General features: G+C 40.9%; 1 protein-coding gene across 1 annotated transcript in view; it reads right to left on the bottom strand.

Moving 5' to 3' along the window:
- The window catches only part of KIF26B (kinesin family member 26B), a 326,683-nt gene that overhangs the window by 292,485 nt on the left and 8,175 nt on the right, over positions 1-26,023 (bottom strand). The window contains exon 2 of the mRNA XM_018557066.1: positions 22,032-22,433. Within this exon, the coding sequence (XP_018412568.1) occupies positions 22,032-22,433 (402 nt within the window). The remainder of the gene's footprint in view (positions 1-22,031; positions 22,434-26,023) is intronic.

Genomic DNA, 26,023 nt, shown 5'->3' with positions numbered 1-26,023 from the left:
TTGAAAATTGTTTAGACACTGAATTGTGACAGACACATGCATTCTTAGGGTAAACTTCCAAATGAAATTTTAAATGAAACCTTAATAAGTAACTAGGACACTACCACCATGGAGCTTCCATGGTCTCCCTGTGCATGTGTGGGTTCCCTCCGGGTACTGCAGTTTCCTCCCACACTCCAAAGATATGCTGGTAGGTTAACTGGCCCCTGTCTAAGTTGGCCCTAGTATGTGTATGTATGCATGAAATTTCTACCTTTGCTGTGCAGCGCTGTGAACGGAGCTTTTTAGGTGTTGAGATAACTACATGGGTTTAGTTATCCTTTTAACAATATACTCAATTTTGAATGAGAGATTTACAAACACTGTGGTGTCGTTATGCTTCAAATCTAGTAGTCTCCTGAATTTTTGGGTCTACCACTATAATTACCGGAAGCAGTGCATTCATTGGATGTTCAAATCCAGTTTCATGAATAAAACGTTTCAATATTAACATTTTATTAACCTCCTTTTTTGGGGGGTGAAAATCAAAGATTTAAAAAAAATATATTGTTTTTTCTACCCAAGTGAAAATAAACATGCAAAATGACATGCAAACACCCTCAGCTGGCTGTATGGGTTGTGATAAATATTCCTGGAAACTATTCTATAGCTTAATTAGTTTCTTTTTGCTATTAGTGTTTTCTCCCTCCATCCCTTAAGGCCTGGTTCACACCTGTACGTTTTGTAGCGCGTTCAACGCTCTACGAACGCTCTACAAAACGCTCAAACATGAAAATCCCATTGTTTTCTATGGGTATGGTTCACACCTTGCCGTATTTCAGCCCGTCTGAACGCACTACAAAACGGCCTACGCCTGAAAAGGTACATGAGGCCTTGTTCACACCTGTGCGTTTTGTAGCGCGTTCAACGCTCTACGAACGCTCTACAAAACGCTCAAACATGAAAATCCCATTGTTTTCTATGGGTATGGTTCACACCTTGCCGTATTTCAGCCCGTCTGAACGCACTACAAAACGGCCTACGCCTGAAAAGGTACATGAGCTTCTTTGCTGCGTTTTTGTTGCGCGTGTCCATTGGGATACAGCCAAGTAGCCCTTGGAAATGCGCGTTTGTCGCGCGTTTTTTTACCGCGAATCGTGGTATAAACGCGCGTCACGGAGCGTGCGACAAACATGCATATTCGATACGCCTAGGTGTGAACAGAGCCTGAGCTTCTTTGCTGCGTTTTTGTCGCGCGTTTCCATTGGGATACAGCCAAGTGGCCCTCGGAAACGCGCGTCACGGAACGCACGACAAACGCGCATATTCCATACGCCTAGGTATGAACAGAGCCTAAGCCATTCAATCTCCACACCAGATCCAGGCTGAAAGAGGGGTTTCAGGTGAGTAGAAAGAATAGTAGAAACTGTCTACTACTATTCCTAGCAAGACTTAAATGGCTACATTTTGTTGGCCAGACTTATTAACAGATTCTTTAGAGTAGAATGTACATATAATCATGTTCTGGATTCTAATGCTGAACTCCAGGGATGGCTCCCTAACCCTCCCCCCAGGCTATTCTGCTCGGTACTTCTGTGGTACCGAGCAGAATAGAAAAACTGTAAAAAAAAAAAAAGTAGAAAACGATTGGGCGGAGCTAGCAGTGACAGCTAAATTTAAAAAAAAATGCAGATGACAAATGTATTAAAACTTGCCAGAACCTAACTTCTTCCAGAGGACTTTTACCTGACCGAATAACCTGAGTGCACATATTTACTTTTACCATACTTGACATATGTTGTGGCTTGGCTTTGCTTCATATTGTCAGGCTATACTCCCATCTGTGTGTTTTAGGTCAGGTATCCTTTTAGGTGGGCTTTTTACGTTATATATGCATTACCATATCACATGGAAGGTGTAATTTGCAGAAAAGATGAAGCAAGTACAATTTTTTTTTAAATTAACCAAAATGCATAAATGGGAATAGGGGCTTATACTATGTTTTTAGTTGTTATTGCAAGACATACAAAAGAATGTATTGAAAGATGTATATTTATATATATATATGTGTATATAATAAACTGGCCACTCAGTGTATATATCTATACATATATATAGATATATACACTGTATATTGCATAAAGTATACTTATTTGTACCAAACTTCTAAATTCAGCTTTGTAAAATCTGAAAGAAATGTACACAATGCAAAGACATTTACAATAATTGCAGTAAAACATTATTCTAATTTCAGCTAGGCGTGGAAATAATTCATAAAGTAATTCCTTTAAATATCTATGTTAAAGAACTGAGATGCACATTGTAAAGATTTACAATTTCTTTTAGCTACCAACCAAATGAAAAGCCCATTTTCAATTACAGCACCAGCCTAGGTGATATATATTTCTGCCTATTGCTAGAGCGAGGTCATGGTGCGTGACTAGAGTTTATGAGGTCATAAACCTCCTTAGATAAACACTGTAAAATACATAAAAAAAGTAAATATAAAAATATATAAAATACAAATATAATTATATATACATACTATATAAAGCCACTGATATTGTCACAGCAAGCTTTGCAAAAGTAGGGGCAAAGGTATATATAGCAAGACAAGAAATGTAAAGATTTCTTCAATTCTTAAAGACCTATAAAGGCATACTGTATGTTGGCTTTGGAAATCGTCCACAACTTGTGGTTTCATTTTGTATGCAAAATCAACTGTTCAAGATAAAAGGTTTCAAAACTATTCCTTGTGTTGCCAATAGCAACCTGTCATCCCCCAGCAATATTTTTTGACAGCAGGTTACCAATTCAAGCAATTCCATTTTTTTTTATTACTCTAACTTTCGAGAAAAAATGACAGCTGAGATTTTACAGGTTTTTATGGGTAATTACTGTGCCTCCCTTTCAATTGTTTATGAGCTGCACTTAAACTAACCTTTAGCTAATGCTGTTATATAACTGCATTTTCTTGATATCAGCCTCCTGTAATCATCTGCACAGCACAGAGGAGATCCAGCACTAGAAACTAATCTGACTCCACTGCAGTGTGAAGGTATTGTCTGTATATATGCTGTCAGGTGGAAAGAGTAGAGAGATGACCTAACCAGTCTAATGCAGCTCTTTTATTGTCCAATCAGAAATTGGGGAGGGGGGAATATTAAAGTCAGGTTTTTCAAGCTGCTCCTTGATGTTTAAAAGTTTTCTTCCTGCAGAATCAGCTGCCCCCAAAGCACTGGTCCTGTTATCCTATTTTAGGCTCCTTTCCCTTGTAGGGTCCTATGGGGTCACACATGTGTGTGCTAGTAAGCTGTGTGTGTGCAGCACAAGGCAAGCCAATCTTTTGCTCCTTCCTCCCTCTCTCCTCCCTTCTCTGAGCTAGTAGATGGACTGCAGCTGGAGACAGTGCTGTCCCTTGTAATTTTGTACTGGACAGGAAATTCAGGGAAGTATCATGGTGACTGTATATTTACTTTATATGGATTGAATTTCGAAAAAAATACTACTTTAACCAAGCTGTGCTGTTGAGCAGTGGAGGATGAGGATCTGAATGTGGAACTACATGCTTGGATTTCAGCATTGAGGCTGACTATAGACAATAGCTGGCAATTGGGTATGTACGGTTCATGCAACTCCAACATTTGTTTCTATATAATCTTTCCATTAACATGCACATCCAGATAAATGGAGTGTGTATTTTAAAGTCTGTAGAGGGGAAAAGGGGGAGAGAAGCTAAGAGCCCGAAGCTCCACCATAATTTCAGGGAAAACAATCGTGATGGGCTATAAAGGCAACAATCTTTTGATTGCAATTTCCCTCACAAGCATCAAGTGGGTGTTTCTGCTGACTTCTGTTACTCACTGCCATGACAATTTCCCCCAAGGCATCTAAAATTGAAGAGTTATATATTTTTACATAATTATGGGTACTGCAACTGTGGCTGTTCACCGCATTATTTCTTCCATCAGCTCCATCTGTTGCCCAGCAAAGGCTTGTAGGTAAGTTATGCAGAACATCTGATATGTTGACCCATGGTGCTGCTTTAACAGTTTTTATAGGACAAGCTATGAGGCAGCTAATCCTCCCAAATGCTGACAAATTACTGCCCCAGGCAATTTAAAATCACATTTCTAATACAGTAATCCTATCTGTATTACAATGAGTCAGGGAGAAATGATTAGACGCTGGAAATGTTTGCACAGTGAATCGAGGCTCAGCACTTGCTGGCCAGTGTTATTCACAAAAGTCTGGGTGGAAATAAATGCACCAGCATTGTATTTCCATTTTAGAGCTTACAGACTCCCTCTCTTGGCCGCTGCTATTTGGGTGATGTTATTCTACAATGCTGTGTGTGCAGCCTAATGAAAAACAATAATGTGATAATCCATTCTAGAATATCAGCTCCTGCAGGTGGTGGGAGAAATTATATAGAATGAATATAGACAAATACAGTGGAGCAAAATAATATGTTGCTATTCAAATGTAACAAAAAGAATCCAATTTCCTTTTTGTGTATCTTCACACTGGCCTCCCATCCTCCACAAATAGAGGACCAGGAGCAAACTCTTCAAGGAATAGCCTTATTTTGCTGGTGTATTTTACGTCAGAGTACAATATTTTGTATGCATTGCTATAATAATGTATCGGGTTTTGCATTAGGAATATATTAATTCATAACACAGATATACACCCATGCTGAAATATATATATATATATATATATATTCTTTTTTTTCCAACTGGAGAGTGATTTGGGTACCTAGGATGTCCAAGATTCTTTATGGAGGACTGTGTGACTCTGGTTTCAGCTATATGTTTACTTGCACTGCAACTAGTTATATCTCAAATTGCACAATGCTTGCAACATCTATGGACACATTTACATGCAGTACATTTTAAAGAGTGTTTCTACATGGCGTAGGTTACATTAATATACAGTATATCTGCACTTTGTGTAGAAACATGGCCAGATTTTACCCCCAAAATATCTTATAAGGCTATTTAAGTATATCCATATGCTGGCTCCTGGATTGCACAGACTGGCTCCTGAATTACATATTAATTTGTCCAGCTCTGTGGTAGGCAGACGCTTGCTGGTCAAAAGCTCCTGGGAGAAAGGGCGACATCAATAAGGCTGATTATAAAAGGTTTTCCTGATTGTTACTCTTCTAGCTCACGATAAACAGCATTGGTAATGTCGATCCATGTTCCTTCTAGCCTCTGCACTGACAGAAGCTGCCCCCCCCCCCCCTTGCAAGCTTATGGAGTCCTATACACTGATCAGCCATACCATTATGACCACTGAGAGGTGAAGTGAATAACATTGATTATCTGGCTATAATGGCACCTGGGAGTGGGCGAGATATATTAGGCAGCAAGTGAACATTTTGTCCCTGAAGTTGATGTGTAGGAAACAGAAAAAAATGGGCAAACGTAAGGATTTGAGCAATTTGACAAGTGCCAAAATATGATGGCTAGACAACTGGGTCAGAGCAACTTCAAAACTGCAGCACTTGTGGGATGGTCCCAGTTTGCAGTGGTCAGGGCCTACGAAAAATGTGGTCCAAGGAACGAAAATCACTGAACCAGCGACATGGGTGGCCAAGGCTCAATGATGCACGTGGGGACCGAAGGCTGGCTCATGTAGTTCGATCCAATAGAAGAGCTACTGTAGATCAAATGGCTTGGTGCCAGATACCACAGTATACCTTCAGAGATCTAGTGGAGTCCATGCCTTGTCGGGTTAGAATTGTAGATTGTGTTTAGTTGTGACTGCACATCCAACTGTCTATGGGCATATTTGAGGTACCCATAGGCATGAGATGACAATCCCCTCATGTCTTTAGCCTTGCTATCTAGGGAACAGTCAAATGGGGCAAGTTGGACTACTGTTTGCCCAAGACAAGAAGTGCTGACAGTATCGGCCATCAGCTCCCATTCCCTCTTCTTTCCATCTACATTTACTATCAGCCTGTAAACAGTTAACTTGGCCTGGCCATCATACCTGCAGAGGAACGCTGAACATGAACTAATCACCGTAGCCTTTGAAGTAGAACTGTAAACATTACCGTTTGATAACATTTTGATCTGTACAAGGAAACATTTGCACTGTGCTCTGACAACAATTCACCACTCAATCTGTACACAGTTGCTATGTACCTGTAATGTGCCTCTACCAACATGATTGCATGTAAGATTACAGTGTGCCGGTTCATTGGAAAAACACATCCATAATAGATCTTCAATGGAATAGAACAGATTTGATCAATGTCTTTAGTCACTTATATGATTCTTTGACAGAATCAATACTTTACCCTCATGCACAGTGCAGAAGAGTGCAGCTGCGTGAGTGGATCTTCAAGTGGACCTGTGTTTGGCCAGGTAGGGGATCTAAACACCTGGTCTTCAAGCAGTTAAAACTGCTAAACCACAACCTGACATGAGGCAAGCACTTCAAAGTGCACTCAAACATGTTCCCATTCTAGTCATACCAAAAGCTGTCCATGCATGGCTCAAATGTCAGATGATTCCAGTGAATTGGCCAAAATTCAAACCTTGGGTGGCCTTTCCGACACAACCCAGCTTGACAAACATTGCTTGAAAAACTGATGGAGCCTGGTGGAAAAAATTCAGCCAGTGACCGCAGCCAATCAGCTGTAGTCACTGTTTGGGTATTCTGACAGCTGTGGACGTCGGCTGTCGGAATAAATGACCAGCAGGGGAGATCTATCAATCCACTCTGTTGAGAATGGATGGGGGAGTCCAGTGATTTCTCTCATTCATCTCAGTTTGCTGGACAAGAGAAAACCGTTATTAGGGCTGCAACTAATGATGATTTTCATAATCGATTAGTTGGCCGATTATTTCTTCGATTAATCAGATGTAAAAAAATGTATAAATACTATCCTTAATTTAAAATGAAATACACAAATGCAGTGTTACAAACATACAGTTTACTTCAGATTAAAACTGCATGCACAATTTTTTGCAATCGCAGCGGTGCCGTGCGTTCCAGTGTGTGTGATCACACTGTTTGGGGTGCCATTGAAATGAATAGCACTGCAACGCACCTCCTGCAGCAGAATGTTTCAGGCCGAGACCGAAAATGACTTTCACCCCATCTTTTATAGTTTTTTCGCTTCTGTTGTAAAGCCGACAGTCGGCTCTACAAGTTTAAACAGAGTCCCAGCGGCAAAAGTCGCCGGGAGTCTGTTTAAACAGCCCCGATGCTGGCGACGTACACTGTACGTCGTCAGTCACGAAGGGGTTAATAATTGTATTGTAAGAACATGGCGCTTGTACAGCTTCAGCCAGGGAATGACAGCTGTCAGTGGCAAGATTCTGCAGTCGGCAAGCAGAATGTAAATACAGCAGGTAGTGGGCTGGTGCAATAGCCAACCTGCTATTAGCCATTTCAAATTGCAATAGCCAATAGCAGACTGGCTATTGCACCCACCCACTGCTTGCTGTGCCCTCCTTCCTGCGTGGGGGGGGAGCTAGGGGATCCAACCAACTAGTCGATAATCAGAATAGCTGACAACTATTCTAGTATCGATTAATCAATTAGTTGGCTGCAGCCCTAATCGTTATATATGTATGGCTAGCTTTAGTGACCAATAGTGAAGGGAGGGACGGGTGTAACTTTACCAGTCATACCAATTTCAATTGTCATTCTGTTAACTGAACTGAAAAACATGTCCTTTATGATCAGTATATGTCTGCTGCCATTGTCCCTACTCAAAATAAAAAAGGATGGCTTGGAAACTAAAGTCCAGGCAGTATAAAGCAGGAGCATTTTAACAATTTCAGAAAAGATCTCCTTCATTGGCCCATTCACTCTTTTGTGTTGCGGTAACATGCAAAAAAACAACAGTTGTGCTTGGCTCCATGTGCAGTGCACTGCGGTGCCGTTTATTATGAATGGCACCCCAACAATTTGTACAGTAGTAGCACAAGTCTGAATCTGCCCTAAACAGATTTTCACAGTCTTTTTTAAAATCATTTTTATTGATATTTTATTCATTTCAACTTCTTATGTGGTGTGATATATGCTATGCTGTGTTTGCCTTGTTAAACATGCTGAAAATATGACATATGTATAAAGAGCCTGATTTATGAAAAGTGTGCTTAGGATAAAGTTTCTTGTTACCATAACGTCAGGTTTCTTAATGTATCTATAAACCTGGACAATAGAAATGGCAGGTGTAAGCTCAATACTGACTACAGGCAACAAGACATTTTACCTTCAGCAAAATGCATTGCTTCATTAAATGTCAAGTGTGCAAGAGCTCAATAAAAATGACAATGCAAGCAATGCTATACTGGAGAAGAAGAACAAAAGAAGAAGACGAGAAGTACATCTCCATGGTTTATAAACCACGATCTGCCAGATTAAAAGTGAGAAGAAAGAGCATAGAGTACGAAAATATGGGTGAAAATTCTGGGTGCTATAATGATATCACTACAAATGTATATTGTTACTAAACCCAAAAGATAAATAACGTCATATGGTAGCATCATTCAACTGCTTTCAGAAATGATTACTTAAAGTGACTTTAAAGGATTTTTCTTTTTCCCTCCCCCCAATGTTAGTGTAAACCTTAAATGACGCTTCTTAGGCCTCATTCACACTACTGCGCGTATATTGTACCATATGCAACATATGCAAATAAATGGATCCATACACATAACCGAGTATGGAGCCGTATATTTGCGTAGCGTAAAAATGCACAAAAACAGAATGGAACCGAGATGCATCCGGGCAGCGTATTTTACGCGCACACGCATGTTCGCTCGTATACGAGCGTATGTGCGTATATACGCAATATACAATTTTGCTCTTGCGTTGTATGTGAATGAGGCCTAAATCCGATCATCTTCTTCCTTACTGTCCTCTTCAGCTGTCCCTCCAGCGCTGGTGCGGGTCTCCGATCCTGCGCTGACTCCTCTGTCCTCCTCTTCTCTGACATCCCACGGAGTCTGTGCGGGTGCACGCTGCTCCATAGACTTACCTCGTGTCTCTCCTTGTCTCCCGGCCGAACATCTGAACTGCGCATGTGCCAGCCCCAAAGATCCTTTGCGGCCGCCTGAGAAATTTTCAGATGTTCGGACGGGAGCGAAGACACAGGTAAGTTTAAACCTGTTTCAAAAGGTTTTTATTTTTTTTAATGGTTTTTGCCTATATCTATTGCTAGCTAGCAGTAGATATATGCAAAAAGACGTGAGGGTTTAATAACCCTTTAAAGCGATGGTTGTAAGGTCATTAAAAAAACGTACGATCTGCCCATCTTGGACAGGCAGATCGTACTTGCGATAATAGCAAGCCCGCCCCCCTGAGGGGCTGGCTTCGGATGACCGCAATGCTAAACGGGCAGTGTTCGGCTTTTATCTTACGAGCATGCCACACCCGCGATTCTCGGCAGGTTTTCAAACATGTTCCTAAGATAAAAGTCGTGCGACCGTACAGTGAAACGGTTGCACGCCTTCCGATAATCGTACGATTGCGGGATTTCCCACGATTATCGTACATTTATCGCAAGGTGTGTGGGCACCTTTAGACCCGTCCCTTCAGCTTCACTCCTCCTCTGCTCCAGCAGTCTAATTGCCTGTGGGTCATCACGTTCTATACAGTGGACTGAATTGAGCAGTACAGTGGCTTAGTGGTTATCACTTGTGCCCCAGCACTGGAAGTCTCTGGTTTGAATTTTGGTCAGGAAACTATTTGCATGGAGTTTGCATGTCCTCCCTGTGCTTATGTGGGTTTCCTACCCCACTCCAAACACCTGTTGGTAGGTCAATTGGCTTCTGTCTAAATTGCCCCTATTACATACTGTACATGTATGTGTGTGAAAAGGGGACCTTAGATTGTAAGCTCTTGGAGGGCAGGGACTGATGCGTGTAAGTTATCAACACTATATAAAATAGCTGTAATAAAATAATAATACAGTACTAAAAAAATCTAAAAGCAGCTAATAACGTTGATATTTGATTGAGTTTAATACTACTTTAAAGGTGGAGTTACATTTTAAGATTCCATCATTTGTTTTAATAATCTTCTGTATATACAGATCATGAAACAATTTCAGGACGGCACACTTCTGAAGAGGATTCACAGCTGGTGATTTTTTTCAGTGCTTCATGTCGTCTCTTCAGTTATAGCCAGGCCTCTTTGTACAAGTACAAAAATAAAAATAGACATGGAAAGCTTGAACTAGTGCTATTTATTCACACAGACGTGCTGCACACTGTTCTTTTCTCATACAATAGTCTGCGGCAGTTGATCTGTGGGTGTCTTATCCTGGTTTTCAGGATATTGCCTGTTGTAAATCCCAGGCGGCAAGATGCAATATAATTGCCAGTCACTTCACTCCCTCGGCGGCGCTCTGACTGCACAGAAGTACAGCTGATATTGCAGAGTCTATTATTGCTGTGGATTCCTCACGTTAATGTGTGGTGCAGCATACAAGGCAGATAAGAAAGGCGTTATTAAAGGGCAGTCTGTAAATCTCCCCCAATCCAGAAAAATATTCTTCATACCATAGTTTCCACAGTTATCCTTATTGAAGTAGTAAGGTAGCCTTGGTTATAGCTTCAAAAAAGAGTAGTCTTTGACCCTTTCATTGCCATTTCCTTCCTCACATTTTTTTCCCCAGGTGATCAAATACGCACACACAAATTATGCTTAAAGTATCACTAAACTCAGGAGTTTATTTTTCAAGTATGCAATGTATTCAAGTACCCTAAATATTACCAAAAATGTATCTTATTTGTGTATCACTCAGCTGTGGATCCTCAAATCATCGCTGAATTGTTGCTGATGCTGTCCTTCCTTCTGGAGGGTGGCTACTTTTGCTCCCCATGGTCCCTGTGTGTGTCGTAAAGTAGTCACCGCCCCAAGCTCGCTCCAAAGAAGGACTACAATCTTAATACCAGTTAGCAAACTAAACGTGAGATTGTAGTCCATCACAGGAGCGAGCTTGGGGCTTTGTGTTAACTTTACAAAGCCTAACTTGATTAAACAATTTCAAAAACAACTGGCCATGCTACACCAGCACAGGACCTAATGACAGAAACCACAAAGTCACTTGAGCTATAGACCAGGGGTAGGCAACTTCAGCATTGCAGCTGTGCTGAAACTACAAATCTCACCATGCATCTGTCTCTGGGAGTAATGCCTGTGGCTGTCCTAGTCTTGCGATGCCTCATGAGACTTGCAGTTCCACAACAGCTGGAGTGCAGAGGTTGCCTATCCCTTCTATTTTACTGGCCTGACTTCAGAAAATTGAATTCTGATTGACTGTTTTTTTGGATCCTGCACATAAGAATCAGCATTTAAAGGGGCCCTATGTTCCATACCTGTAAAAGGTCAATTTATATATCTGCTACAGGAAACAAAAGTGACATAGAGGTCAGCAAAAGGAACCAGTGCGAGCTGTAGGGGACCACGGAAATCAGCACTTCGAGAGTTCAGCAGCATGTGTGACAGGACAGGTAAGTATGTGCAATCATCTTTTACAGATATGGCTTTTATGGAATATCTTGACACAGCAACAGGGTCTACGCCCGCTCAGATCGAGAGAGCTCCTGGCCGGCCGTTTTTTTACTACGGCCGGCCCGGAGGCAGTTAAGTATAAGAATTCTTAAATTGAATAAGGTCATATGACTCTGCTCTTGGCAAATGGCATTCAGGTAGAGACAGGGAGCCAAAGGTTCTTACTGCAAAGTCTGCTGGCATAAGCTGCTGAATAAATGAATCCAAGATTGAAGCATCACACCATCAGGTAATAGTCCAGGTATATATTTATTCCAATGTAAGCTCAAGTTCAAGATCAGGCTGCTGATGAACGCTGTGCCATCTCATTTAGATTGGTTAAACCCTTAGGCCCTGTTCACAACAGGGCATTTCGTCAGGGCATTGCGCTGAAACGCATGAAAATGAAAATCCCATGTATTCCTAGGGGGGCCGCTGACGCAAACACGCTGAATCGCACGTAAAAATATGCCTGTTGTTTGAAATAGTCCCTGAGTTTCTTTTGTGGAACTTATCAGCTTGTTTTGTTCCATAGACTTCAATGGAAACGTGCCGATCAGCGCGTTTTTGCCTGTTTATGCATGTGTTTTGGCAGCTGAGACTGCTTTTCATCGGACAATTGAAAGCAAGCGGAAAACGCTATTACATATGAATAGAAAGCACCTGTAAAACACTCTGAAACACGCATGAAAAACACCAAAAAAAGGTGCGCTGCAACGTTGTCGCCCTTTTGTGAATGGGGTCTATTGAAGGGGCAAGTTCTGGTCCCCGAAACATGTTGGCTCTTTTATAAAGTCATCTATGTGAACTTATGCTGGAATAAAATTATATCGCAACTATTAAATCACGGTATGGTTCTTCGATCTCGGATTTATTTAGTCCCGTTGCCAGCATAGTAGGAAACTGCAGAAATCATTTGGCGTGTAGAAGCTGCCAGCCAAGATTCCAGACACCCTGTTTAAACACTACTGATCCTATAGTGGATAATAACACCAAAAGATTAACCCTAGGGTCCCCGTGCTACACACTCATCTCCATAAACTGCTGAATATTGTTGGAATATCGGTAGAGGCCTAGTAACCAAAACCAAACCCTCGTAGATTGCTTCTTTTTTCCTTGTATCTTTCTAAATGTAATTAAAATCAGAGGTGTGTCTGTTTATTTTTTTGTTAAGTCTGATTTATCATGGACATACTGCATCAGCTTTTTATTGGGCAAATCCAAATACTCCAGAGCTCAAATATTAAAATCGAGGCAGCCTGGGGGTCCAGAGTCTAAGACTGTTGAAGTTTATGGTCCACTGTGACATACCCCATATGATTTTACAGCGTATTGTACATTATATGATACAAATCAGCCAACATTGTGTTATGCCACATAGTCTAGTATAGTTGTATCTCCAAACTGATTATGTGTTGCATTCCTCAGATGTAGTGAGCCAGAGAGAGATTCACAAACCTTCATATTGTTACGTATAATCACAGACAAGTTTAAAAAAAACTAAACTTGACTTTCCCTATTAGACGGCAGTGACCTGTCAGCAGTAAATCAAGAGAAGAAGAGGTAAAAGCTGGAACAGCTCTGGGAAAAACAGAACAAAGGAAAAAAAATCTTTACTTGACTGTCTGTTGATTACGCAATGCATATAAAAGCCCAGCTCCAGCCACAAGTTGTTTTTTTTTTTGTTTCTTTCTTTAATTTGGAGTAGAGAACGTAGGAATACGGCAATAAAAACCTTACATAGGATCGAACACTTCCCCACTCCATCAAAAAAAACAAGTGGTGACCGTTGTGGGACTAAAACTGCCAATATACTGTTCTATTTTTTCATTCATTTTGCGGGCTGAACGAAAAAAATAGAACAGATTCCTCCATCAATGTTTTTACAAGCGTTGATCGAGAAGTCCCCACTGTTTCTTTTGTATTCTGACAGTGGCCTAACAGAAAGCCCGATCAGAGCCGGCTCTGTTTGTTTGTAGCTTTTGCAACCAGCACCTTCGATCAGCTGATCAAGGGATTGCGGCTGAAAGGGTGCCAACAGCAGCACCCACTGTGCAAATTTCGAACTTCCACTGTGCTAAATTCGAGTAGTGTATGGCCAGCTTCAATTTAAACAAGCCCTTCTAGTGCTGTTGATTGGAGCAGGGTTCTGGGGGCAAAGGTGTGTTGAACAGCTGGAAATCTGGGCCACTGCTTCCTGGGAGAACCATGATCCGACTCTTCTGTCTGTCAGCACAGAGAAGGGAATTTATCAAAACTGGAGCAGACAAAATCTGGAGCAGCTTGTGCATGGCAGCCAATCAGCTTCTCTCTTTCCTTTTTTAGGGTACGTTCACAACAGATGCAAGCACTATTTTCATCGCACTGCACCGGACCGCTTAGCAGTGTAAAAAACGTAAAGGTGCCCCATATTTATTACTGTATATGAAGCTTGGCTGCATTTTACTAATAAATAATATAAATAATACAAGTTCAAATGGGCTTTAAAATAAAGCCAGAGAAGATATATTATGACCAAGACAAAGTTCTAGGAGTGCTCTCTGGTGTGATATCCTAAAGGACCCATTCAGAGTGGCACAGTGTGTTGCACAGTATTTTTACTAACACAACACACCATGACACACAGATGGTGCGTGGTAAATGCATCTGGCATAACTCATGGGTAATCTCTATATAATGAAATGTTGTTTCCTTGTGAAGTCATCCTTGAAAAAACTAATGAGTAAAAGAATAAAATGTATACATGTAACATACAGTTACCTAAAGCAAATTTATTCTTAGAATCAAACAAAAATAATACATCTAACACTGGGCATACCTGGATGCCTGCACATGCCTATATGTAACTTCTAAAGCACCCTGAGAGCTTGGAAATCCAGGGCGTCTATCAGCCACTGGATTAAAGCTTTGCTTTCTCCATACCTTCCCTCCAGATCCCTCAATACTACTGCAGAAGGTGCGAAAGAGCTTTCTGATCCAAAAAATAGGTGCGTGTATACAGTGCTCTTAAGCTAGCTATAAGCTGAGCAAATTTCAGCCAGTTCATGATGAACCAGCCAAAATTGGTCTGCTGGCTACCGCCCAAAAATCAATAGAACCGAGTGAAAAGCTGTCAACCAAAAAATGTCTTCAGCCAATCAGATGCAGACACCATTCAGGTATTTTTGACAGCCAGAGAAGCCAACTGTCAAAATTCAATAGCCACAGCGAGAGATTACTCCATTCACACTGTTCAGCCCGACAGCTGATCGAAAAAAAAAATCCAACAGTGTATACTTAGTTTAAGGAACTGAATGTCACCAGGACATAAGAAAACAGATGGCTATGTGTAGACACATGTAGGCTGCTGAGTTCAGTGGTTATTTCTTAAACAGGCTTAGTTTACAATCAAATTGTATACAGTGATAGGATTATATGCTTATGTCGGGTACACACGGTTATAATTTCAGCTGCTTCCTGATCAATCAGCTGAAATTAGTTGGAGCCGGTTAGAAAATTACCTGGGAAACTGTACAGGAATTCTGACACCGGCCGCCGACCGCTGTCGTTATCCAATGCAAACAGCAGGGGATTCGCCCGTCAACACTCGTAAGCGTTGATGGAGGAATCTGTTCTATTTTATCATTCAGACCGCAGGTTGAACGAAAAGAAAAGAACAATGCATACCTCACTTTAAATATACTTAAACTAGGTGGATGTCCCTTTCCAGATGTAGGCGTAGACCCTTTTCCGATGTAAAAATAAAACCAAAAAATATATATTTTTATTTGTTTTTGAATATATATATATATATATATATATACATTGTATATATATATATATATCAGTATATATATATTCGTATGACTGTGTTTGTTGCGCATGAAGACAATCTATGTATCTCCAAAGCTTCCAGTAATTTGTTCTGGAATGATTCTTCATTTATATTACAGTTTATAGCTCTCTACCTTCAGACTGAGCTTATATTTACACCAGATAAGCATAGTGTATTTATTTACTGCACTATCAGATGATGTGACAGTGCTGAGTACAGCACATTACACATACATTTTATTTTCTGGCAGTTTCCCTTTAAATGGATTTTAACATAAAGATTGTAACCATGGAAACGACACACACCACTGATTAACCCATTAACTGCAAGGACTTTCCCCATGCTGAGCTGTTCCTTTCTGGGCTTAGACTTTTAATAAGTAATGGCATCATGTTCAATGAGACACATCTAACTGGAGATTCAGCCACACAAAGTATGCTAGTTATGGTAATGTGGTGTTATGTGCTAAAAGACCAAAACATTATACGAAGGATCTTATTTACTGCACACATTTCAATTCATATTTTAAAAAGTGCATTTAGCTTAGCACCACATTGTAAGTGTGTTGGGGTTTATTCATTGGGGGTCAAATAAAGAACTGTCACTGCCCACATCAAGCACATCTTCTATTACTCTATGGTGCTTGTGGCATTACCAAGCATTGATGAGCTATCAGTAAAATACTTTCAAAGGGATTTATTTAACAGAATGCATTTAGCACAATACTTGTACATGGCAACCAAACAGCAGAAAGCTTTTTTCTCTGGAGTGTATATAGAACAATCCCGGCAAGTGGCTGCTCTTTCATTAGCAGGGCTTGAAAAATGTTAGGGTGTCTCACCAGTCAGTCAAAAATGTCACCAGTCAGCAAGACCGGACTATAGCCTTGCAATTTATGTTAACATTTTTTAGGGACATATAGAGCTTTCTTTTGGAGGTATTTAATCACCAATGTGGGGGGTTTATTTTTTACTATATAATGAAAACAGTACCGTAAATTTCGTGGAAAAAAAATGTTTTCCCTAACATTTATTCTTACCCATATTTTCGGTAGAATATAAAAGACGGGGTCACGTTTGGTAAATAAACACCAAACATGTCAAGCCTTAAAATTGCGCGCGCCCACAAAAAATTACCATAGGCATATCAAAAACTGGCCATAGGCGACACTTTAAATGCTTTTACTGCTCATCAGTTTAGTGTTATCAGTGATTAATGGCCATAAAATTATTGCTCGCACTCCGGCGGTAATATGTAAATGTGCATCACAATAGGCACAATCGTCGTTTTCGAACGTAGGCGCACCCAACACATGTTTGCGTGTGTAAGTGGGGGGCGGGGGAAACTCCCAGAGAAGCTGATGAAGCAGAGATCTGCTTCACCAGCTTCTCCCCAGCTTCTGTAGCTGGGAATGGCAGCAGAATGCGGTAATATACATCACTTCCTGCATTTGGGGACGGACAGGAGATCAGAGGGAGATCGTGTACTGATCTCCCTTTGATCTCCTGTCACAGAGCACCCTTGCCGGTCCCGGCCACACCGGGCACAGCGGATCTCTGGACCGGCAACTGCAGTGACAGAAGCGGCTGCGGGGGGAGGACGCGGGGGTGGGGGAACCGCAGCTAATACAAGCGATCGGGCGTCTCTAGAGGCGATCTCTTAAATGTAAATATCCTGGCCGGCTGTTTAATTACAAGGGCTGGCCAGGAAGCTACTCGTCGGGCTCCGGCGTGACGAGAGGACAAGCAGATTTTTTTAGCCCTGGTCATTAGTGATCAGGGTTATAGTAAAAACATAGCCCTAATCATCGTTGAACGGACCTTGCATAGGCGTGAGGACGCCAGGCTGCAGGGACCGGTCCACAATCCAGGCGGGATTGAGTATTAGGTGATATTTTTTTATTGGAGCCCCTTCACCAAAACGAGCAGTTCACCCACGCAGTGCAGGGGTAGCCCCACTGCACAGGTTAACTTTTTAGATTCCTGAAGTTCCTCTTTAAACAATGCCTGTCCTAACAAAGGGTAAAATATCTAGAAGCATCATGTTAGTGAGAGGAAGCTGAGTGTTCATGGTTTTTCTATGAGGACAGACAGAGTTTCCTGACACTTTGAAAATGTACAGAGAATCTTGCAGTCTATCCAAAGGCCTGCTACACAGAGACAGATAAAGGGTAAGACATATTATGTTTTATTATTATTATTAGTAGTATTATTTTTAGGTATTCTGTGTAAATGGGGACTCATGACAAACATGTAGGGGGGCTTTCTCCGATTTTAAACTGCAAAAGTAGAAATAAACTCTAACTCAAAATCACAATTTTGTATTAAGATTTTCTGTACAATGGTCCACGCTTATAAATTTGTCTTCCTTTTTTTTATTTTAAGATGTCTTTTATATGGGCTATGCACCTCATGTATTTCTGTTCAATAACTTAATTAACTTTATTGATCAGCAGATTTTATTCCACTGATGCATCACTTTTAGCATTCGTTCATCAAATTCAAGTTCATCAAATATTTTATTTTCGTTTGCCTGGATGGTGGCGGATTGACATGCTGGCCATTATCAGTAAGCCTCATTCTTATTATTGAATTTCTTTTATTTTCTAATAAAAGTATGTCTGTTTGGACGTGGGAGAGTGGAGAATAAAGAATGCTGACATATGTAAAGGGAATTACTAAAGGTAAATTTAGTAATTAGGCTGTTTACTTTCCAAATGGAATTTTGGTAGTAAATGTGATGAAAATTCACTTTGCAAAAAATATCCAATCATGTGCAAGTAAAAAAAAATGTAAAACTGTATTTTTGCTCGCACGTGATTGGATGATGGAAGTCAGCAGAGCTTCCCCTCATTCACTAAGGTAAGGGAAAATTCCCCTGCAAAGTGACCAGCCTATTTGCTTTTACTAAATCAGCCCCATAGTCTTCACTGCAAGCCTATGTGACAAGGATAAAACACAAGAGAAACATTAGGAGACAGGATAGAGTGTTGTCACCCCATTACAGGAAGTGTCTGAACAAGGCCCTTCATGGCAGATCACTAGATATTGTTATAATAAAATCTGCAGATTTAATAAGATTACTTTTGAATCTACAGTAACAGGTTAAAGCTTATATGAGGTATTAGTGACTTGGTTTAGATCTTCAAATTTTGTTATGTTGATTGATCCTTTAATGTGATTACACAATGCTAGATCAATGAGGTGGTCTGGCACACCAAACATAATTAATCCATAGCCAAATTAAAAATGTCTGGTCTACTTAACATTCATTATACTGTAAAGATCAAAGTATGTAGGACAGTCCATGTACATTTGCTAGGAACAATCTCCATATTAAAGAGTTGTAAAGTCCCGGCATATACTCTCCTATATAACATCAGTATTGTAATAGGAATACATACTAGAGTTGTTTTTCATAATGCAATCAAAGCTTACTTGATAAAAATCCCTTTTATATAGTGAGTGTTGTCTTTTGTCTGTCCATCACTTTCATCAACGTCCTGGATCCCAGTGTGCTTTGCATCTCTTTCCCTTCTGCTTGATGTGATGCAATCTTGATTTCTCAAGACTACATATCCCATCGTGCATTGCTTCCAGCAAGCAATGATAATGTTACATTGTTCAGATGTTGAGTTGTAGTTCAGAAGCCAGGCTCTGTGAGAGTTGTAACACAAGGAAGTGCACATTCACACGTCTGAATGGAATAGTGTCATTACATTGAGGAAGGACATCCTGTGGGCATCAGAAAAACCCCGCTGTGTCTTTTTTCTTTATTCTGACACGAGCAATGTCAGAATAGAGAAAAAAAAAAAAAGAAAAATTCCCATTCAAAAGCATTGGGACATTACTATTGGCTATTTCAATTTCAATAGCCAATAGTAAACTAGCATTGTACCCGCCCTCTTTTTCAGTTCCCCATCAGGTCCATCAGCAGAGGGGGGGTACAATGCTTGGTTACTATTTGCTATTGCAAATTGAAATAGCCAATAGTAAACTCCCAATACTTTTGAATGGGAATTCGTCTTTTTTTTTTTCTCTATTCTGACAACGCTCGTGTCAAAATAAAGAAAAAAAGTGGCTGATCCGAAGCCACACTAAGCAAGCCGATGTATGGCTGATTTCAGCCGATGTACGGTTGAAATCAGCCATACCAGCCTGAAGTGAATAGCCGATCTGGTCCGGACATGGTGTCCATAAGCCGGGTTATATTTTTTTAATTCAACCTGCGGGCTGAACAAAGAAAATATCACATATTCCTCCATCAACACTTATGATCGTGGAAGGAGAAATCCCCCGCTGTTTCCATTGTATTCTGACAGTGGCCACCAGCCACTGTCAGAATACCCGAACGAAGCTAGCAGCTGATTGACTGCAAGCTGTTTGGCCCAAAAATTTCCAACTTGCTCCTTCATTTAGCTGATCATTGAATGCGGACATGGGCACTCAGTGTGCGAATTTCTTGATGAACCAGTCGCAATTTGCACCGTGTATAGCCTACTTTAGTGCATACATTTTTCATAGAGTGCTTCCATGATGCTTGGGGAGCATGCTGGGCTTTCTAACAAGAGAGCTTAGCACTGCCTGCTTATTTATTGACTGCTTTTCTTTAACCAAACTGAGGGTTGTGTCTCTCCTCGAAGTCATTCAGCTATGTTTGTGTGTGTGTATATTAGGATCTCCAACTATTGTGGCTTATTTACAAAAAAACACTATTCATGGCATAGCAGCAAGTCACCTTGGTGGAGAGCTACAGAAAATCTGAGTGCACCACTTGCTCGCTATAAATAATAAATGTGAAATATTTACATGCGATATTTCATATTTCACCAACTAAAGAGATAAGATGTAATTTTATTTATTTATTAAGTTCTACATTTTGTTTTTGTATATGTCCTTTAACATAAAGAAAATATACAAACAATTACAATACATTTCCTCTAAGCAAACGGACATCAAAGCTTGGCTTCTAGTGACACAAACTTCAAGGAATGGTAATTGAAGTTTCCAGCGAGATATCAAAGATCAAGCCTGTTAGCCTTAATTCATGCATGGAGACATCAAGACTGCGGTTGGGATTTTCATTTTGCACAATTACTGCAATCACCAAATGATCTGAAAACACCACCTGCCCACCGTAAGGTTTCCCTAACAACCACTGTTCAAGTCATTTAGCAATACCACTTCATATTCCTGGTTTCATGGAAAAGGTCACTTTTACAATTTGCTCACTAGCGAATGACAGTGGAAATGTTAGCTCGGAAGATCCGTGGTGTCATAGTGTAAGCATGATACACAGTTTGAACAAATGTTACAAAAATTCCAGATGATGGTGGTCCAACCAACAGTAACCTATGTACAATGAACTAGCGCAATATATGTCAAGTTTTCCTATTTACCTATAAATCACCAGTAAATTATACCAAAACCAAATTGTCTTCTCTGCTTTGGTGATACAAATGTCTCATCAACAGGGCTTCTGATTTTCCATAAAGCATTTCAAGACTTCTGAAGTAGATCTTTCAGGAAGTCTGCATGAATAAATTCTTGGCATGTCACAATATACAGCAACAGTGACTTTTTTTTTTTGATTGTACCTTTTATTATTAAAAAGCAGCCCTTGACTGAACCGAATTTCCCTCGTCTGAAATAATGTCATCTGTCTGCTGCAGAAAAGAGCAAGTACATTGTCCAAAGTCACCACATGAATTTAGCTGAGCAAATAGGACAGAGCCTTCCATTGGATAATAGGTCCAGGTTCAGCAATGTTATATCCCCAAAATATGAGCTCAGCTGCCTACCTGAATATACTAAATGACCAGGTTTTTCCATCAATTGATTTTTTCTTCCCTGATGGCACAGGCGTATTCCAAGATGACAATGCCAGGAGGTGAGAGAGTGGCTCAGGGAGCATGAGACATCATTTTCACACATGGATTGTCCAGACCTTAACCCCATTGACAATCTTTGGGAAGGGCTGGAGAACACTTTACTTAGTGGTCTGACTCTCCGAACATTACTACAAGATCTTGGTGAAAAATGAATGCAACTCTGCACAGAAATAAATGTTGTGACATTGCATAAGCTTATCAAAACAATGCCATGGTGAATGTGCGCCGTAATCAAATCTAAAGGCAGTCCATCTACTTTTTTTGGGAAAGGTAGTGTATTTTCTTATGCTAACCATACATGTCTCGAATGTCACCCGATTCCTGCTGAATCACCTCAAATTTGAGCTTTGGGTGGCCTTGTTGGCACCTCCAGGCTTGCCAAAAGTCAATTGAAAAATCTACTGAGCCGGGTTGGAAAATTCTCAGCCCATTATTTTTCTTAATTTCCACCATCGTTCTACTTAGCCGCAAGCTTTGTATGGAGGAAAATCAACTGATCGTGTCAAACCAGCGTCACAAACTCAACACTGTTATTCACTGGGTATTTTGCACTCATCCAGCTTCTAACTTTGAGCCCTGAATTTTAACATTACCAATTTTCTGGGGCCCATTTTAAACACTGCTGCAGAACCACCTGGAACATAAGTTGAATTGTTGCTTATGACCAATTATATTCCTTCCTTGAAAAGATGAAACCTAATAGGTTGCTCTATGAAAATTCCTTCACTTTTGTTCCATTTTTGTTTCTCTAACTGTCATTGGTCATTTTTAAAATGCATAAGACAACAATATCTTCACCTAAGTCCATAATCTTACCTTACTGGAATGAGGTCCTGGCAGCAGCAGTTTCAGAGCCTGCCTCTTCAGCTCTACTAAACGTGCATTGCAATTCTCACACCATACACCTCTGTCAGACCCCGGAGAAGATCCTCCACCACTACCAGAGCCAGGAGATCCTGTGCCAAATCCTGGAGATCCACCTAGTGATCCTGGAGAGCTGTTTCCAATTCCAGGGGATGCAGGTCCAGGCGACCCAGAGAAAGAGCCAGGGGAGGAGGTTCCAGAGCCAGGGGAAGGAGTACCAGATGAACCCGGTATGGATCCTGCACCTTCCGGAGCAGGCCTACTACCAGCTCGAGACTCCTCATAGGCTTTTCTATACCAGCTCTCAGGAGAGAAAGGTGCAGATGATTTTGTGGGCGAGCAAACCTCATTGACCTACAGGAAATAAAAGAAAAGTACATTGGAACAGTTCTCTGCTGCACAAATGTTATCACAGACAGTACATTGGTTGAAGCACTGGTTCTGTATTTATTATGGTGCTTTATATCAAAATGCAAGGCACACTTATCCACACTCCGTTGAATTAAGCAATAAAACACACACACGTTAGAAATAAAGTTAAAAATATGCTTATCTTACAATCACTCACATTAGTGGTGCCTAGGCAAAGGTGGTGTCACCAGTAGGGATGAGTTCGAATTCAGACTTGGTCAATGACATTGATCTACTATGACAATGTGGCTATATAAGGTCAAACATCCCCTTTGTTTACATGGAGCTGTGGGGCATGGAATGCCCCAGCCACTGGTGATTGGGCTTCCTGCTAGGTTCAGATGAGCTCAGTTTCGGTCCGAACCCAAGCTCATCCCTAGTCACAGCCTTCAAACGAGATCCAGGGAATTCTAAAGATTCCAAATCAAGCAATACAATGCTCCAGCATGTGAGAAACTTTGGATCCTCAGTTTTCCCAGGGTCTCGCTGGGAGGCCCATGATGCCACTCATGCTTAGGAGCTTCAGGAAAAGGCTGAGGTGTAAGGAAACAGTATTTTTCCCTAACGTGACTTTTTTAGTGTTTAATTCTGCGCAATACACACAGAATACAGGGGTATTATGGATAAGCATACCTTGGACTTAATGAATAAACCAGAAAAATAATAGTTACTGACACACATGCTTTAGTCATAAAATCTGCAGAGAACTAATTAAGAAAATAGCAAAAATATTGCCTAATATTTGTGCGGAATGAGTGGTGAAACCTGACTGGCTGCTATTGGCATTTCTACTTTCCTTTCCTCAATATCTCTTTTCCCGTTTTAATGGATCTACAGCAAAAGGGTAATTTTATATTACATTATCAAATAAATATTTAATGGTTGAACACACACTAGTGCAGTTCTCTATACCTCATTTTCATCACAGTTGTCTTTTCTACACATTATACTTACACATCATAATTGCCGAGTCCCTACCTCATCATTTCATCATAGCTGTCATACACCTACAGCTCAGTCTCTTATCAATGTTACCTTATGTCACAACTCCATCATTGCAGATATGTATAACAAACACAGCATTACTATTACAGCACCATTTTATCTCCATTAGTTATATAATATCTATAATTATAAATATTCTGTTTCCAACAGCTACACAGAACTGTTATACTTTCACTGCCATTACCTAGACTAGAAAATGAGATTGCTTTGAATCTTTTCTTGTTTTGGCACCTTTCTCATTCAACCAATGAAATATTCTTCTCCATAATAAAAAGACATATGCAAAGGTTTCTCTCTGATTAAGGCTGGATTCCCACCACTTGCTTTTAGCACACCTCAGTTGATGTGCGTTGATATACGCTTTTTTACCAACCGAGACTTAAAAGAGAACTATGGGGTAAGTGTTTTCCCCCATAGTTCTCTTAAGGGTCACGGGAGGACATATAATGGCCTCCTCCCGTGACCCAAAGCTCAGTATATGGCAAGCTACAGCTCGCAGTATACTGAGACAACCGCATCCGGGACGGATACCGACAATGCTGTCAAGATCCACCCAGCTGGGTGAATGACAACTGGCTCCGCCTATCTAGAGGCAGAGCCAGCTGTGCCCACCCCCTCTCCCATCCATTCCTCCACTCGGCGTTGGAGGATCGGAGAGGGGAGCGGTGACTGACAGTCACTGCTCTCTGCAGGGTGATGATCAAGAAGTGAGTGAGCGACGGTATGTGTTCGCTCACTTCCCGATCTATTGAGCCGACCTGTGACAGTTTCATTGTCACACGTCGGCTCGAACTATGAGGAGGAGTGATGTTCACTCACCTCATAGTTCTTCTTTAATCCTTGCAATGTGCAGGCAGCCCCACTGCAAGGGTCCTTTTTTGTTTGCTCAGAGATAGGCTTTAAGGATGACAGGTAGAGACTAGAGAGACATGTAAGGCCTGGTTCACACCTAGACGACTGAGCTGTTTTCGCTTGTCTGTCGCACAGGGTTTTTTTTATGAGATCTTGCTTTGAAAACCATTTCAATGCATAGAGAAGTCTATGGGACCAAAATCGCGCGGCATCCACCTCAAAATATCTCCTGCATCTTTCTGCGTGACAGCAACGCAAAAGGTGTGAACAGTCTCCATTGACTTGAATGTAAATCTCTGTTTTGCGTGGTAAATCGTCTAGGTGTGAACCAGGCCTAGAGATCCAGGACTGATCTACATTTAGTAACATTATAATAATGTATTCTTGGAGGAAGATGCCAGTATGTAAAAAAAAAAAACAATTGCGCGCAGATATTTTAGATTGGGATTTGAAAATAAGATGTACCTAGTATGCAAACATTGACAGCCACCCCTTACAAAGTCTCCTCAGCTTATTACCATTATAGTATAAGGACAAGAAAAGCAGCTGGTTTATTAAAGATTATGATTTGCAAACTCTTGTGCAAAATGCAATTTCTAAAGAAAATCTACAAACCGTACCATCATTGCCAAGCCTCTTTCTGTGACCTTAGGCTGTAACAACATTCATCTTCAAACAAGCAGCCAGCAATGAGCACCGTGCCCTTCCATTTGATCTCCAAACTACGCACGGCAGCAAATGGCTTCTACTGGTTTACAAACAAAATCAGCTTTGCAAACAGACCTGAATGCAGGAGGAAACCACTGGAGTTTAAGTGGGCTAGTAATAGTAAATTACCTGTGCATGATTAAAGCTTCAGCTCTACAGCTCTGACACAAGAGTGTCTCATGAAAGAGTGCCTGAAAATCCACAGTGTCTGAAACCATAACGGCATTTCAATCCTGTTAAGTCTGCAGACATGGGATCAATAGTCAGCCCTGTAATGCTATATAATTTGGGACAACCAATTGTAAACTATGGCACAGTTCAGCACTTAATATGACCAGACCATTAAAGTGAGCCGCACATGAAAATGCAAAGGATCTTCGTCTTGGAACCCCCACCCTCTAAATAAAAAAACACCATAAGAGAAAGCCACGAAGAAGAATGCAAAAAATACTTACCTTAGACCCTGGCTTCTGTTGGCCTCGCCTAGGGGAAGGTGTCACTTGGCCTTCTCATGGATCCAGGGCAAAGCTGAGCATCTCACACCAACCGTGAATGTGCTCCTGCACAGTTCAGGAACATCTTCTTGGGAGATATGAGTTCTCAGCTTTCCTTGAACATACTTTTTTTAGGTCAATCATGTGAAGTATGATGATGACCACCGAGGAGATTGCGCCCTTGACGTTGAACTCTGGAGAAATGTTAGTTATTCTTGCAGTGGAGTTCCCCCAGCACTGCAAGGGTTCAATGCTTGTTTAAATCTAGTAAGCAGTTTAACTCACCTTATTCCACACTATCCCAGCACACTATCCCAGCAGCTTCCTCTCCAATGTTCCAGGTTCTGAGAGGGCCTCCTCACTCGCAATGTAGGATTACTGGTCCTGCATTTCATCTGATGACATCAGAGTGCCTGAAAACAGGCTCCAAGGGACCAGGAGGAAGTCTGAAGGAGTGAGGGATAAGCTAATGCT

Source organism: Nanorana parkeri, unplaced genomic scaffold, assembly GCF_000935625.1.
Source record: "Nanorana parkeri isolate BGI_ZX_2015 unplaced genomic scaffold, ASM93562v1 scaffold264, whole genome shotgun sequence".
Classification (NCBI taxonomy): Eukaryota; Metazoa; Chordata; class Amphibia; order Anura; family Dicroglossidae; genus Nanorana; species Nanorana parkeri.
The sequence above is the reverse complement of the archived record's forward strand: the minus strand, read 5'-3'. Positions and strand labels throughout refer to the sequence as shown.